The sequence below is a fragment of the Mastigoproctus giganteus genome, chromosome 10, assembly GCF_048544385.1.
Source record: "Mastigoproctus giganteus isolate SK-2022 chromosome 10, ASM4854438v1, whole genome shotgun sequence".
Taxonomy (NCBI): domain Eukaryota; kingdom Metazoa; phylum Arthropoda; class Arachnida; order Uropygi; family Thelyphonidae; genus Mastigoproctus; species Mastigoproctus giganteus.
Genome location: NC_143584.1, coordinates 41,441,168 through 41,458,739, shown reverse-complemented (window position 1 = coordinate 41,458,739; position 17,572 = coordinate 41,441,168). Strand labels below are relative to the sequence as shown.

Genomic DNA, 17,572 nt, shown 5'->3' with positions numbered 1-17,572 from the left:
GTTGACTTCAATGCAAAGTCTCAGTTTTGGTTTAGTTCGTCTATTGATATGAATACAACTTTTGGATGATTTCATCCTTCATCACAATTTAGTTATTTTAAATCAACCTGATACTTTATCCAATTCCCAGGGCAGCTCAAACATTGATATCTCTCTGGCCTCCCTTAACATGGCCTGTTTTGTAGGTTTTTGGAATGTATTTATAGACTGGACAACTTCTGATCATCATACTTTAGTCTTTTTTTCTCTTAATGTTCATTCTTCCAATCTCCAACATCCCTTAAATAAAATCATCTGATTTTCTACTAAAGTTTGTGGAAAAGTTTTTCTCAACCTTATCATCTATTCTGCTGACTCCTGACATGTTTGAATCTTCTGATGTTTCTGTCTTAGTTTCCACATTACAAAATACAGTACTTATGGTAGCTATTAAAGCCACTAAAAAGAAAGTTAAAAGAAGTGTTATTACTCCCTGGTGGAATCAAAATTTAACAAATTTAGATAAATTGGTTCATAGAGCATGTAAACTCAATCAGTGACACCACAGTACCCGGCCCCTGACTGTTGTTGAACAACAACTTCACCAGCAGTATATTACTCTTAAAAAACAGTACATAAATGCATTTTTCAAAGTAAATTTAAGATCTGGAAATCTTATGTCGCAGGGCAAGGTAATCAAAATCCCCGGGAGATTGTTTCCGGATTGGTCGCAGGGAAATTAAAAACACAGTCTACTTTCAACACAGTATCATTCAATAACATAGAAATGTTAGATTGGATAGACACTATCCATTGCATTTTAGATGCTCTCTTTTTAGATGGTAATCCTGCGGAAGATCTTCTTACAAATGCAAAGTACTGCATATAGGTAGCAATAACCAAAGAGAAACGTACCAGCTGTGTGGTACTAAAGTCAGGGAAGTGGAAAGTGCAGTCAAATATGAAGTTCACTGCAGATGGGCTGCCAGGGCAGGTCATGGAGTCTTGTCAATGATATATAGGAATTTTGCTAGCAAGGACAGGGAGGCGATTATCCCGTTATACAAGGCAATGGTCAGGCCACACCTAGAGTACTGTGTACAGGTCTTTGTACGAGTACAAAGAAGGGCAACAAGATTGGTAAGGGGAACAAAAGGGGTGCTCTTACCAAGAAAGGCTTAAGTTTTGCAAATTGCAGTGCCTGGAGAGTAGGCACCTGCGAGGTGATCTGATTGAGGTGTATAAGGCCTTGAATGGGTTGAGCAAGCTGAATGCTGATGAGATTTTTCCTCTTGCTCAGACTAAGAACCTGAGGGGGCACTTTCAAATCGAGGAAAGATAGTTGTAGAATAGATGTGTGGAAATTTGCCTTTAGCCAGCAAGTAATTGATTGGTGGAACAGGCTTCCATCTTTTGTTGTGGAAGCTAATAGCCTAAATAAAAAGGCTGAGCTGGACAGGCATTTGGAACGAATGGAGGGATGAAATGGGAGGGGTTTTTTTTTTTTCCTTTTTGGCTGATGCTGCATAAGCTTGCTTTCTTGCATCGTATGCCTCTACTAATGCTAATGCTAGTCACAAACTTATAAGACAATTAAATGTGAAGTTGATTCGGGAGTTACAAAATTAAGTCTGGGAGAAGACCTTATTAAAGGTATATTCATAATTAAACTGCATCAAAAATTCTCACATATTTTGGTTAAACTATTCAACAAATGTTTACATTTAAAATCTTTCCATACAGTCCGGAAATCTGCAATCGTGGAAATTCTCCTCAAACCTGGCAAACTGATTGACAATCCTTATTTTTTTAGACCTACTTCCCTTCAAGTCACTTAGGAAAAGTTTTTGAGAGTCTTTTGTTTTACTGTATTATTTGTTTGTTGACTTTCTTCCTGGAGTTGGTACTGAAGATGCTTTGGTTCACTTTATAAAACTCATCACTTATACACAACATAAATAGTCCTCAGCCATGTTTGCTGACTTTGAGGGTACTTTTGACTCTCTTTGGGGGAAAGTGCCCTCAAATGTCTTAGATCTACAATATAGTTTAGGGCCTTAGGTTACGTAAAGAGTTTAACTAATGTACAAGTTAGTGCAATTGCAACATCACCCATACGGAGCCAATAAGCTCCGTATGGATGATGATATCCGCTGAGAATAAGTAACAGTAGTCTTCTCCTATGGTGAAGCGTCACTTATTCGAGGTAGTGCAATATCATGGCAACTCATTGTGAAGGTATTCACAATATACTTAATGATGCTAATTTATAACTACTTAAGTAGTTGGCTATGTACAGAAATGATGCAATTGCACTAACTTGTACATTAGTATGTCTTAGATCTTTAAACTGACACTTTGAAAAGGTATTTCGCAGACAGACACATTTTTGTTGCTTCCAACTTCCAGGTTCTTTATAGACAAATTAATCATGGTTGTCCACAAGGTTCCATACTTGGTGGGCTAATCGGCTAATCTGGAACTTGGTTTTAAATCAGTGGCTGCTTAAACAATACAATGATTATCAATTAATGGCATATGCAGATGATCTTGTCCTTTTTGCTATGCCATCTGCAGGGCCCAGATAGAAACTCAAGCTAATAACATCTTGTATGACTTATCAGAATGGGCTAAAGCTAAAAAAACTAAAAATTTCAACACACAAAATTTTGATTAAAGGTTCTTTATCTGCTAACAGACCTCCCTTAATTAAACTTAATGGTTTCAGTATCCATTGTCGCTGAAACCAAATATCTTGGATTAGTTATCAATAACTGTCTGATGTTCTATCCTCATTTATCCTTTTACGTGATAAATTGAAAAAAAATTGCTGTTATAATAACTAAAATCGCTCACCATGACTGGGGCCTTAGTCAAAAAATATTAACCACTCTTTACAAGGCTGTCATTCTGCCTATTGCCACATATGCAGCTGCAGCCTGGTTTATTCGGACTAGGCTTTCCACTTTCAAGAGTAAACTATGCAAGTTTCTTTTATTTTTATCAAAAACTTGTAGAACTGTCTTGACTCCTGCCTTACAAATATTGCTTGCTTCCATACCACTTGACTTATTCTTAGTTTTTTGAGTATTTTGCTATTTCATTAAAAAGAATATTCCTCTTGACTTTGACGGCATTCAAATTGATTGATCTAATGATCTGAAAAGTGAAAAAATTGGGGTCTTCAATATCTTTATGTCTAAGTGGCAGCGGCATTGGACTGACTCCCTTAAGGGTTAAGTCACTAAATATTTTATCAATTAAAGTACACCGAAATGGTTTTTGCCAAAATCTCTATTCTTGCTTCCTTCTTACAGGGCATGGCTCTATAAATGCAAAATTGGCTCACTTTAATCTCTCTGATTCCGATTTTTGTTTCTGTGGCAAGGTTGAGACTTCTGAGCATATTCTATGTATATGTTCTATTTATGATGATTTTCGTCAAACCCTTTTTTTTCTTTCACTGGCATAATCAGGAATCGATGTTTCCCTTAAAACAAGACTAATTTTATTTCCTTTTAGAACTTTGCTTCTTCCATTTTTCTTCTCTGAAGTCGCTTATGTTACGCTAATAGTGGTTTTGACTTCCTATAAGGAAACAGTGTTATTTTTATTTCATCTTTATTTATTTTTTGTTTGATTTTTTATTTTTTTAAAATTATTTTTTATTTTATTTACTTTTTTTTAAATTAATTTTTTATTTTTTTCTTGGTGTCATGGGTTTAGGCCACTCAGTGTGTAAGATTTATTGCTGGTACCCACTGGTATAGCACTACCTCCAGTAGGTTCAGGATTTTGCCCTTTAGGGCAGACAACAAATTTAGTGCCGGAAGTCTACCACGTTTTTCACTTAGTTGCAGCCTACTTCCTCGTGGTGTAGGCAGACACTGGGCAAGCTTTCCAGGTGATTGCTTTCCTAGTGGTAACATGGCCAGAAACAACTAAACAACACAACGGCACACACACACACACACACACTACACAAACATTACATCACACACATTTCTGGCCTTTTACAGAGTTCTGTATACATCACAGTGTACCAAGGCATAGTTAAACTGAAATCCACCTAGAAACCCCAGCTAGAAATTTACTTTCAGACTGTGAGGTAAAGATATTACACATAATCCAAGTGTTTGACCTATTTTTGGAAATCACAAGTAGAGATTTCAGATTGATGTACTTGAACCACTGGAATCCTTTTGACCTTTATTGATGCACAGCAACAGAGAGTCACTCTTTCTTTGTTGCTGTGTATCAGAATAACTATCTTTAATCTAATCGAAATTCAAAAATTTCAGCCGAAATATGTCAAAAAAAAAAAAAAGTCCAGATGATAATAGCCTAAAACCTAATAATAAAGATAACCAAAGTGTTTTTTAATTGAAACATTCTATATATAATTTACTAATGACATAATTCCAGGAGTTTATTTTTGAAATCAAAATCTATTTTAAAATCACACACACACACACACACACACACACACACACACACACACACACACACACACACACACACACACACACACACACACACACACACACGGCACCTCCGTAGCCAGGTGGGAAGGAGCAGCAGTGCGTAGCACACGCTTCTTGATTAGACCGGGGTTCGAGCCCGTCACCACCAAATACGGAGGATGTGGAAAGGTCAGGAATGACCACCGCATATTCACGGAGCAATATGGCCTTAGTTGTTAATGCTCCTAAAAACCAAATAACACAAACATAACATATATATATATATATATATATATATATATATATAGTCATATAAATTAGAATAAGGTTTAAAATAATAAAATAATGCCAGCAGTATGGCAAGACAAGAGCGAAAAAACAAAATTAAACCTAGATTCAAATCTAACAGGGAGGGAAGAGAAACATAACAAGAATAAAAATATATTGCAACGGAAACTCTAAATTAATTTAGAAAATCTAATTATACGAATAATAATTCATTGAAATTTAAAGCCAATTAAATAGAAATTTAGCTAAATTTCTATTTAATTGGCTTTAAATTTCAATGAATTATTATTCGTATAATTAGATTTTCTAAATTAATTTAGAGTTTCCGTTGCAATATATTTTTATTCTTGTTATGTTTCTCTTCCCTCCCTGTTAGATTTGAATCTAGGTTTAATTTTGTTTTTTCGCTCTTGTCTTGCCATACTGCTGGCATTATTTTAAACCGTATTCTAATTTATGACTATATTTCAAGCATCATGTAGAGGAATATGCTTTTTGCTGCCTCTGATGTATGCTGTACCCTCCTTTTTATTTTTATTAAGTAATACTTCTTTTCCAACATTATTTAAATATAATTATATATATATATATATATATATATATATATATATATAGACAAATGTTATATTCAGTGTATAGGGAAGGGATGCTGACCTATCAATTGTAATTACCATGGAAAATTGATAAGGCCTGTAATGTGAAGGAGATAACCTGAAATAAATTGATTAACATAAAAATAACAATGATGATAACAATGTTACCTAAAGTAGTGGGTCCTAGGGCTTTAACTACTTCTTTAAAGGGTCGGCAGCCAAAACTGTAGGAGCCACTACAATAAGTAGGGTCTCTGTTTCTGTTATGGTGTATACGTGTGAAATGTATAAATCATAGCCGAACCTGTCAGAGACCAAAAATAAAGGAATAAAATTTTAACTTTCAAACAACAACAACAAAAAAAAAAATAGTAAAACAGGTAAAATAATGCCGATAAAACTTTATTAAAGCAAAAAGAAGAATAAAAATTTTGAAATAAAAAAGAACAATACATTAGAGAAATTAAAAAGTAACTAGATTACATGATAAAGTCAGGTTAAAGCTAACTTACTGTGTGTTTGGATTGGAATTGGTGAAATAGCTGCGTGTGGTGTTTACGGAGCAACATTGGAGACCCAAGGAAGAGAGCCGATAGATCTCTGTCCAGAATGTTTATATCAGTTGAAGTAAACAAGTGTGAGGGGGAAGAAGTGGAGTCATCAAAGTGTACCGTCCCGTGTTACGGGGAAGTAGGTAAATAAACAAATGAGGCAAAGTGCCAGCAAAGGGAGACTATGACTGAAAAAGTAGTGTAGAAAAGACGCTAAACTTTGTATCAGAAGAAAAAAGAAATAATAGCAGAGGAATAGCATCTCGATATTGCTTTCAGCCAGCCTAATTGCATACGAGAAATAAAATGTAGTAATTAAGGATAGTAGAAAGCAATTTGAAGAAGAGTAATATAGTTGAAAAGGATGCATTCCAGAACTTACATTTCTAAGAAAGAAAAAACTCAACCTGGATTTAAGTGTCTAAAGATCACTTAACACTTTTATTAGGAGGAAATGCTCAAGGCAATTTTAAATTGAAACCAATGCTTGTTTATCAGTCTCCAAATCCTCATGCTCCAAAAGGCTACAACCATAGATCACTTCCAGTTATTTGGCGATCAAATAAGAAAGCATGGGTGACTCAAGCTGTATTCATAGACTGGTTTTCAACCTATTTTTACCCAGCTGTTAAAAAATATTTCAAGGAAAGCAACATCGCATTTAAGGCACTACTAATTTTACATAATGCTCCAGGTCATCCAACTACACTTGGTTCATTATGTGAAAATGTAAAAATCATATTTGTGCCACCAAACACAACATCTTTGTTGCAGCCCATGGATCAAGGGACCATCGCAACATTTAAGGCCTACTATGTAAGAAAAACATTTGAACAGGCAATTGCTAAAACTACAAGAGAGTTCTGGAAAAATTATAACATCAGACATGCAATAGAAAATATTCAGCATGCTTGGCAACAAATAACTGCAAACAACATGTGTTGTAGTGTGGAAGTGAATTTTGCCTCATTGTGCAAATAGTAGTGTTTGGAAGAAAAAACTGTTATAGAAGAAATAACAAATATTGGAAGAGAACTTGGATTTGATGAACTAGAAAATGACAATGTTCAGGAACTGCTCAATTTACACTCAGAAGAATTGACTGGTCAAAAAAATGTAATAAAATGGGATTGCTGATTAATAAGAACACCTATATTCACAATTTACTTTTTGCAGATGATCAGGTGATGATAGCACAAGACTTAGAAGATGCAAAGTATGCATGTCGTCAATTGTTTGAGGAATATAAACAATGGGGTCTAAAAATCAATTTTAGCAAGACTGAAATGTTGTCTTCAGGGCCAGGACACGTTCTAAATATTGCAGGTTTTAAAATCAAACAAGTTGATAAATTCAAATATCTGGGATCAATCTTACCAAGTGATGGATCATCCCAAGCAGAGATCAATAAAAGAATTACAGACAGCAGAAAGGCTATCGGCATGTTAAACTCTGTTCTGTGGAGCAAAAATATCCTAAATAAAACAAAGAAACTTACATTTCATACGATTGTACAAAGTCTTCTATTGTATGGAGCGGAAACCTGGACATTGAATAGGCGAGCGGAAAACAAATTGCTCTCCACAGAAATGGATTTTTGGAGACGCTCAGCAGGAACTTCTAGAAGAGACAGAAAAACGGAATGAAGACATAAGGGAAAAAATGGAAGTGAAAAAGACCATTATTGACACCATCAAAGAAAAGTGTCTGTAACATGGTATGGACATGTAAAACGGATGCAAGAAAACAGATATCCAAAGGCTATCCTGGAATGGATACCTCCTGGAAGAAAGAGAAGAGGAAGACCTAGGAGGACATGGATGGATGGAGTACGATGATGGAAGACCTAGGAGGACATGGATGGATGGAGTGCATGACAGCCCGAGGCTTAACCAACCAAGACACCTTGAACTGCACTTTATGGCGGGAAAAAATTCCTAACAAGAAATAACTTTTAGGCTGAGGAAACCCATTGTAAATGGAAACACTCCTCTTGAAGAAGAAGAATTGACTGATGATGATCTCCTACTTCTAGATCAACAACGAGCATTTGAAGAAGCCAACAACGATGTCGAAGAACGAGATAATGTGCAAGTGAAGGAGTTCACTCTCAAGGAATTCGAAGATATATTTCGAGTCATGAAGCAAAAAATTATGGATGCTGATCCTAACCTCTATTGAAGCATGCAAATTCGCCTAGATGTGGATAAAGCACTCTGCATCTACCAGCATATGTATGAAGATTTCAAGAAAGAGAAAAAAAACAGTTCAGTCTATGCTGCTAAAATATTTCGAAAGACAAGGATGTTTTCGTCAGTGTAAGCTTACTTTAGGAATGATATTTAGAATTTTTTTGTTTTTATTTTGCTTTCTATAATTACAGCACTCTATGACTTTGTTAATAATAAATTTAAATTATAAGTATATTCTTTTTATCCTTTACTGTTATTTCGTTAATAAACATATAAAAACTTAATGTTTAAAATTTTTCATTACCTATTTCTGTCGAGCTGGAACCAATTGCCATATTTTACACATAATTATAACTTTGAATAGTGCAAATTTGAATAATGCGACTACTTCATGGGATGCAGTGATCATGACCTATCTGTATATGTATTTTTTATTTATTTATTTTTTTTTTTTCCAACAGAATTGATAATCGTTATTATACTGAAAACAAGTGTAAAAAACTTTTTTTAATATTAATTTTTCATAAAGCAAATAATTTAGTGAGTATTACCATTTGTTATTCTGCAAGGAGTATTCCAAAAACCAATCCCCTGCTCCAGAAAAAAAAAAAAAAAAAAGTTTTAGGGCTACAATTTGTTATACTGGGGGAAGGGAATCACCATGTGCAGGTTAATGGCATTAAATACATGGAAATTCTAATGAGTCATCTAGTGTAATTTTTGAGAATAATATTAAATACTGTCAGGGATTATATAGGGGTAATTTTAATATGTCTGTATTTTTATGTTATTTGATATGAAAACATACTGGGATTTGTGGTTTTTGTTTAATCTTGCCACATTCAAGTGGTGTTTTTTTTTAGTTTTTTTTTTTTTAGTTTTTTAAAATACAGTTGAAATTATTATACTTCTATTTTATAACTTAGAATTTCAAAAACTGAGTTGTAAGTTGAATGTATGTTTCTTTTGTTTTTATGTAGTAAAAATCTGATTACTTTTATTTTATTTTTTTCAGATATATGTAAAAGCTTATTTTTCATTACCTGGATCTGATATTAGTCGAGTTAATCCTGATCGTTATATAACAATAGTCAATAAACGGCCTGTTCATTTGCAAGACTTTGAAAAGGTGTGCATTATTTCTTTTTATTACATTATGGAATAACTACATACTTTTATATTAGGGAGGAATGCTTTATTTAAAAGAAAATTGCACCCCCCCCCCCCGCCCAAATGCCAAGTCTGTCATTTCTGTCACATGATTACCATATTTATATCTTGCATTCCCAGTATAAATCAATTTGTCACACCATCTTTCTGTTATGCCTATAATGTCTGCATTTGATGGCTTAAACAATACTTAAAACTCATCAGATTTATTTACTATGCTCCTAGCATTAGGGTATAAGGAAGTAAATATGTTTGATTTTGTTTTTAGTATTGTTTAAGCCATTTTTTATGAACTTACACAGCTCATGTAATTGCTAGCCCCATGTAAATCCCCAGGAGGCCTTGAAAGCAACTGTGTGTGTGGGAGGGGGGACAAATAAATATGGCAGGAATCAGTTGCACCTTTGCTGTTATTAAACTGTTTGTCTATGTATCTTCCCAAACTAATTTTTTCCCTGCCACAATAGTATTATCCTTGCACCTCTTCTGTATCGGTTTATCCCATCTCAATAAAAATAGTCCTGTTTTTTTATAATAAGCACTGGCCATGCTGAGAAAAATTCTATTCTACGAGCTTCAGTCTTTCTGGGCTGAACTGAACTGATTTGACAAGTATTTCATTATTATCACTGCTGTCATGTTTGACAAAATTTCAGGCACTCAAATTTAGCCCTAGCTTTAAACTTTATCTCAACTTCACCTCATATTTGTTAAGTAGCCATAGATTGCCTATACTTAACATCATTTCCTGCAGCAATATTAATTTTTGTAAACTTAAAATAACTGTTCTATATTATTGCCAATTTTTGCCCCTTGGCAGACATGTCCTTCTGCTATTCCATCGACCCTTCTTAAATATAAAGTAATTTATATTTTGAAAAAAATTAATTAATATATATTTCAAACCGAATTTTTAGTTTTGATTTTCATTGGTGAAAAAAGGGCAACAGTAGTACTTTGTTAGCAGAACTCGCTTTAGTTATAACAGTATTATTGTAAATTCGCCATGCGGTAAAGAAGTGTCTGATTTTTAACATTTCTAGTATCTTCTTACTTTTAATACCATTAAATCCCTTTTAGGAATACTTGACACAAGGCTGAGTACAGTAGCCCTTTTTTTTAAATATATAAACTAAAAAGCTCTCCACAAGATTATACACTCTTCCATTTACACTTCTCTTTCTCAGAGTAAACAGGTGATTGCAGCAATTAGCATATGTTTCTAAACTTATGGCATGTGCTCCTCCCTAACTCCTTCTCCCCATCTAGTAGGTGTGAAGTGGAAGAAGTTAGGGGTTCGATGCTTGGTTTGGTATGGAATGTTAAAGATCATGTGGGGCCTTTTGGTAATCTGGCAAGTCCTAGAATTTATAGTTTCTCCTTGCTCTCAGGTGACATAATTTCTCATGTACATCAAGGTACTAATAGTTAACAAAAGAATGAGAGGAATTAATTAATATTGACTTGTAGAATGCTTTGATGCTAACACTCTCCAAAATTTAAATTAATGTAAAAACTAAGTTAAATGAATTCCCCATACCTGAAGAAACATTGATGATTCAACACACCAAGAATTGAAGGTCTAAGAGCTCAAACCTGATCCCAAAATACATCAAACCCCCAACAAATATCCACAAGCGAAAAAGACATTTTGTCCATTAATAAAAACGAATGCGAAAACGATATAAAATAATTTTTTACTTTCCTGAAGCAGACAGCTCTTTTTGACTTAAGTCTTGATCACAGGATAGTAAAGTGCAAAATGAAAAAAATTTTTCATTTAGTTTTTACATTCGTTAAATTTTGGAGAGTGTTAGCATCAAAGCATTCTACAAGTCAATATTAGGTAATTCCTCTCATTCCTTTGTTAACTGATATATATATATATATATATATATACACACACAGTGGTACCTTGGATTGCGAGTACCTTGGTCTACGAGTGTTTTGCAAGACGAGCAAAAATTTTTAATAAATTTTAACTTGATAAACGAGCGAGGTCTTGCAATACGAGTACAGTCAGTCCTCGTATAACACGTGTTTACACTACACGAATTCGGTCATACACGATTTATAAATACGCGAACGATAGCTTATATAACACGAACCGAATTTGCTTATGCACGATTCGCCTTTGTGTTTACAAGAAATGGCAGTCGAACGCAGAATCACCCCAACAGAACGCAACACGATAGGAATGAAGAGGAGATTCTGAAAATGTATTTATGTATTTTTTTTTTTTTTTTTTTTTTTGTATCAGTGAAGGGGAAAAACATTTCGCCATAATAACGTAAAAACCCACACAATTCCAGCTATCGGTATAATCGCAAATGCAATTAGATCGAGTTTACTTCCAATTTATAACAGATTCCACTAGCAGGAACGTAACTGGAAATTGTTTTTATTGTTTTATAGTAGTAACCACTAGAAATGTGCTTTAGTAAAATGTGAGGTGTTAATAGTGTATCTCTGCCTTTACGGTGTTGTTTATTCAATTGCTACATGCGTGCAGCTTTGTTTATTTGTATCAAGTGTGCCCCCTCATTTTGTAATAGTGCAAGCGATGAATCTGTTTAACGACAATGCAATGTCATATTTCCGTGAAATCCTCAAGAGGAGGCAAGTGCCATTGGAGAGGTTCCTTATTAAAGTCGCACAAAAAGAAAGAGTCAACAGATAGCAGTGATTCCGTTAGTGACAGTGAAAGTCTTCCTACCATAAATCCGATTGCTTTATGTATATTAAATTTAAATATTAAAAATATGAAAAGGTATGTATGTATTTTGTATTAATCATTTTTACACTATATGAATATTTTTGAGTTTTGGAACAAATCATCTGGGTTTCCATGATTTCTTACGGGAAAATTCGCTTTGATATACGAGTGCTTTGCATTACGAGCACATTTCTGGAACGAATTATGCTCGCAAACCAAGGTGCCACTGTATTTACCGGGTGGTTATAAAATGTTTCCATATTCAGGAGACCCTAGTGTCAAAACGGTTAAGGTGTAAGGTATATTGCTGTCATGTGGCACCAGGGGTTTCCCCGATCTTCGCATTGCTTTCTTTGCGGGTGTACCAGTTTGCTGGGAATGCCAGAGGTTAAAAGTGTGCAGGTATTGTACCTGTGTAATGTCGTGTACCGTTGTTCATCTGGTCATTTAGCCACTGGACCCCTGCTGGATGGAGCCCAACGTTGCCCCATCTTTGCCCATGGAGGTAGACCAGGAACCCAGTAGACTTAAGTTACTCTGGCAGGTCCTGCCACATAATTTCCTGAGATTTCGGCGGCTAGGACCTAAAAAAAAAAAAAAAAAAACTTATGTACATATAACAACATACATATATATGCACATATACACAACAGTGATACATATATTCTATATATACACAGTCGGAATTATTTTGGATGTTTGTACACAGCACTTGTGTATGCATTCATATGGCAAGAGCAGGGCAGTGCATGGGATAATTAGGCCAAGACTGGATGTAGATTAAATTTAGTGTGTAGGGTGTTTGCATCGTGTATAGGTAGGCAAAAGTTGGGGGGGTAAAGGCAGAAGTATGGGAGCGACAGAGGAGATGCCCCCAGGTGGTCAGTGAGGCATGCCCACGCCTCACCAGAAGGAAAGGTGGGGTAGCAGGGGGGGTGAGGCAACTGGTCGTCTCGAAGTCTAAAGGTAGGGTTCCAACTAGCGCATGGGTGCTGTGCTGCTTGCCTGGGTTATAGCGAGCAGCATGGCTCTATGGATGGAATTGAGGATTCTGTGATTTACAGCCATGGTAACTTTGGGTTACCATGCTCTGGAAGCATAGGTATCTATCGGCAGGAAGGTGGCTTTGTAAAAAATCTTGATGTCTTCTTTTTCAATCCCCAGTTCCTTTTTGTGACTCTGGTAACAAGGTCTGTATAACCCCGTATCTTCTTGAGGATTCTGTGATTTACAGCCATGGTAACTTTGGGATACCATGCTCTAGAAGCATAGGCAGCTATCGGCAGGAAGGTGGCTTTGTAAAAAATCTTGAAGGTTTTCTTTTTCAATCCCCAGTCCCTTTTTGTGGCTCTGGTAACAAGGTCTGTATAGCCGTATCTTCTTGCAGATGTATTTCAAGTGTGCCTGGAAGGAGAGAGTGGAGTCCAGTATTACTTCCAGGTATCTAAGTTTTAGTGTGACACCCTCAATCTTAATCTGTGGGGGTCTCTAGGGCACCCTTGAGGAGAATGGAGTCCATTTTGGTTGCAGAGATCCTAAAGAAGTCGATATTGGTCCACTCCTGTAGGATTTTAAGGGCATGATTTGCCTTTCTTTCCAGCTGGATTCTGCTATTTGACCTCTATCATTAGGATGAGTTCGTCTGCAGAGGTGGCTTGTGAAGACTCCTCTCCAATATTGGTATTTAGGAATTCACCCAAGACTATGTTCCATAACGTGGGTCCTAAAACAGTCTTGTGGACAGCCTCTGTTGATTTTTCTGGTGAGTATTTTATATGGAGCATTCACCATGATGAGTCTACTGGAGAGGTAGTGTTGGATTACTCCATAGAGGTTGCCCGGCATCCCAGTCCCCTGGAGCCGAGTCAGAATGCTTGGCTACCAAAGAGTGTTGAATGCCCCAGCGAAGTCGATAGAGATAGTCAGGAAGTATTTGTTTTTTGTGGCAGCTGCACATGCAAGGAGGTTCTTCAGGGTATCCACAGTCAACGTTCCTAGTCTGAAGCCGTACTGGTTTGGGGACATTAGGTTTGCCTATATTCTAGTTAACAGGAGTCGTTTCAAGAGTTTACTGCAGACTGTTAGTAGGGCTATTGGTCTGTAGGAAGTCAATTGGTTTGGTCTGGTGGTTTTGTCGGGTTTTTAATTATGAGTTTAATATTTGCTTTTTTACAGTCTTTCCAGAAGGTCCCAGTTTGCAGACATAGATTGAAGAGTTCAGTAGCATATCGGAGGCTATCTCCACCACCTTCCTTATAATTTCCGGCTCCAAGAGGTCCGGATCCGGACATTACTTACTTTTAATAAGGTGTGCAGCCTTATTAAAAGCCTCTTGTAATTCCTCTATTGTGAAATCCGGTTCCCTATCTTCTGTTCGGTAGTCTTCATTCTCTGTGCACATCTTGATTTATTGGGGCGTCTGCCGGGCTATATGAGAGTGGGAGGTTGTGTCCAAAATATTGACAGATGCCTCCCAAGAATTGGTAACATCTCCCTGTGGTGTTATGGTGGTTGAAATTACCTCTCCCCTGGGGAGTTTATTAGTGGTTACTTTGTAGACCCCCCCAGGGGTCAGTGTTGCCAGTGGTCGCAACCAGATTTTCTCATGAGAGTTGTTTACTCCTACGTATGAGTGAGGTGTACTGGTTTCTGGCTTCCTTGTAGATTTCTCACAGTGCGTCCAATTCAGGGGCAGACCAGGAGCATCTGCATCTCTGGAATGCTTTTCGTTTGTCCAGGAATTCTCTCCAGAATCTCTGGAGCTTCGGACTCCACTATGGTACAGCACCTGAAGCAAGTTTTCTTTGTTTTTATAGCAGCAGTCGCTGCTTTAGTGATGATCACTGTGACTGTTTTTTTGGAGTTGGTCAGGATCTTGGTTTGTTTGAATTGCAGTTTGTTGTGTATCTTTTTCTGCTTTGGTGTCTCTGAACTGGTTCCAGTGTGCAGCAAATATCTGTACAATTTTTCTCTCAGGATATTGTCTCTGATGGTCTCTGTTGAGTTGGAAGGTCAGAACCCTGTGGTCGGATGTTATCTAGGCATCCCGAACCATCCAGTCTGTTATATTGCATCAATATTCCTAGTGGCTAGGGAGACATCAATGGTTGCATCCCATTGTAGGTTTCAGTAAGTCAGTAGTTGATTACATTGGTTTAGCACTGTTATCATTGATGTTGCTAGGAATTCCTCCTGGTGCTACCCATTCCTTGTCCCCTACCTGTCCGGGGTATGACTGTACCAAGCCTGGTACAGTTCATAAGTGAAACCTGCAGTTAATTTCTGCTCCTATTATTAGTTTCTGGTCTGGGAGGATATTTGTTACATTTGTTCTTAGGTACCTTGTAGCCATTGTTATGTCCTCTCCAGGGTGGCAATACAGGGCTACAACATATACAGGCAATACAGGGCTCCCAGTGCTGAGATAAGATGCGCACAGGCTGCCCAGGCCATGCAGAGGTGAGTGTTCCTGGTAATCGTTATATCTGAGTTTCTGACCATAATAACAGCCCAGAGGGTTTCATTTTCAGGCTGTATGATCTTGTATTGTAGGGGGTATCCTCTTACTTGATTGGCAGTTGCATATGGTTCTTGGAGTATGATGATATCTATATTTTTGTTGTCGGCTTTCATCCTGACCTGGACAGCCACTGTCCTGGCTCTATGAGCGTTTAGTTGGAAGAATTTGATTACTTTAGCGTTGAATTGTTTATGGTGTGGTGCCATAATCTGTTCTGGATTGGGTCAAGCTCTTGTATTTTTGGTAGATGGGACACATGCTGTCTCTGAGGAAATGGGAGGCATCCATTTTCTGACTTTTGCAGTTAGCACAGATGGGGTCTGTGCTCTTATTTGGGCAGCCGGTGAAGTTGTGGCCTTTGCCAGCTCAGTGGCTGCAGGTTCTCACAGCCTGGGAGCACGTGTTGCAGCAGTTGTAGAATTTGATGATAGCCACATTTTCACCGAATCGGTGGCTACCCCAATGTTTATAAACTCTAGTCTGATTTTATAAGTATTTACCAAGCTCAGTTCTACAGACCAGTTGGCTGTGCTCGAGGACTTGGTCCTGATGGTGTGCTTGGGTGTCACATGATCATTTAGATTTTGATCTGGCAAATGTTTGGACAGATTTCTGTCAAATAATTCTTTTGTGACCTCCTCGGGTTTGATATCCTTATCTAGGTCATATATAAGGATGGGGGGGGGCCTCTTGGGCCCTCCATCTTGGAGGTTCAGCTCTGAGCCCCAGGGTTTGCAATCTTGTGGTTGTCTATTATTTGGTTTATTTCCTCTGTGGTCTCTGTTTCGATGACCACTCCCTGGATTACTTGTCATTCGTACCGATTTTATTTTCATGGTCCTTAGGTCATCGGAGAGATTATCAATTATTGCCCGCTTAATGCCTTCACTAGAATGTTTGTCCTCTTTATTAAGGGGTCTCAACACTACAAGGTTAGGTGGTGAGTGGTAGATTTCTCCTTGGCTTGTATTGATTGGGCGACTGTGGTCACACTGAGCCGATGTCCTCAGCACATCTGCATAGGAGGGAGCACGTTGTGGCATATTTTTTGCTCCTCCTTCCAGTTTAGCTATGGCTATTTCAGATTCTAAGTATGTTTGGAATAAAATGGACTCCATTTTTCTCCATAAAGTAACAATTTGGCCTCTGAGGCCTGCAGAGATTCTGGTCCCTAAATAGGTCCTCTAGAGAGTGCGTGCTTGACCCAAGGGTGTCTCTGCAGGGTCTGGGGAGGGGGGGATCCTTTGGCTTGGTTTCATCTTGTTTTCCTGGTTGTAGGGAGCCAGGATCATCATGAGTGTCCTTTGGTTGGCCGTGGCTCCTATTTGCTCTGTCCATTTAGGGACTATTTGATTTTTATTTTTTCTTTTAACCGAAGGTGTCGGTTTAACTTCTTGGGTGTGGATCTGGTGTTCAGGGTTAACTTGTTTGCAATCAGAATCAAGTTGTAGCACCTCAGGCTGGTCACTGTCTTTTTCATGTGGTTCTCCCACACTGTTTGTATCCATTTAGGATTTTTTCCGGATTAGTGGGCTCTAGGTGCATCAGTTTGTTAGAGGGCTCTGAGAGAGCTGTTGGAGGATATAAACCACCAGTTTGTGGGTACATTCGTTGCCCTGCAATCTGCAGTCGAATTTTTGGTCTCTCCCCCACTGGCAGTATGGGAAGGGGGGAAACAGCCAAGTATAAAAATGCCCCTAGGAGAATGGGGTTACTTTCTCTGGGGGTTTTTGTTGGTGCCGATAACAGTGGTGACATAAGTTTTTGGCACTACATGTATATTTGTTAAGATCCATTCTGTCCACAGTATGTCTGTCAGGGGGGGAATATACAAAATACTAGTTTCATTAGCACAGTAATGGTAGTTCAACACAGATGATGGAATGCTCTTGCAGCTCAGGTTTGGCACAAGTTGGGGCACCTCCCCAGTCAAATGCAGGGTATTTACATGGACACCACTTTATATTGGCACCACTTTATCTTTGCTGCCAGCCACATGGTGACCGCTGCGGTCTCGCAAACAAAGGATATAGATGATAACGCAAATAGCCTGCTAAATTTCCAGTAGAAATTTAAAAATTTCTTACCATGGGAGTCCAC

At 37.5% G+C, this 17,572-nt stretch overlaps 1 protein-coding gene across 1 annotated transcript in view; it reads left to right on the top strand.

Annotated features, from left to right (window-relative positions):
- LOC150078998 (PMS1 protein homolog 1-like) overlaps nt 1-17,572 on the top strand; it is a 142,878-nt gene that overhangs the window by 97,970 nt on the left and 27,336 nt on the right. The window contains exon 5 of the mRNA XM_090382917.1: nt 9,082-9,195. Coding sequence (XP_090239043.1) covers nt 9,082-9,195 — 114 coding nt within the window. The remainder of the gene's footprint in view (nt 1-9,081; nt 9,196-17,572) is intronic.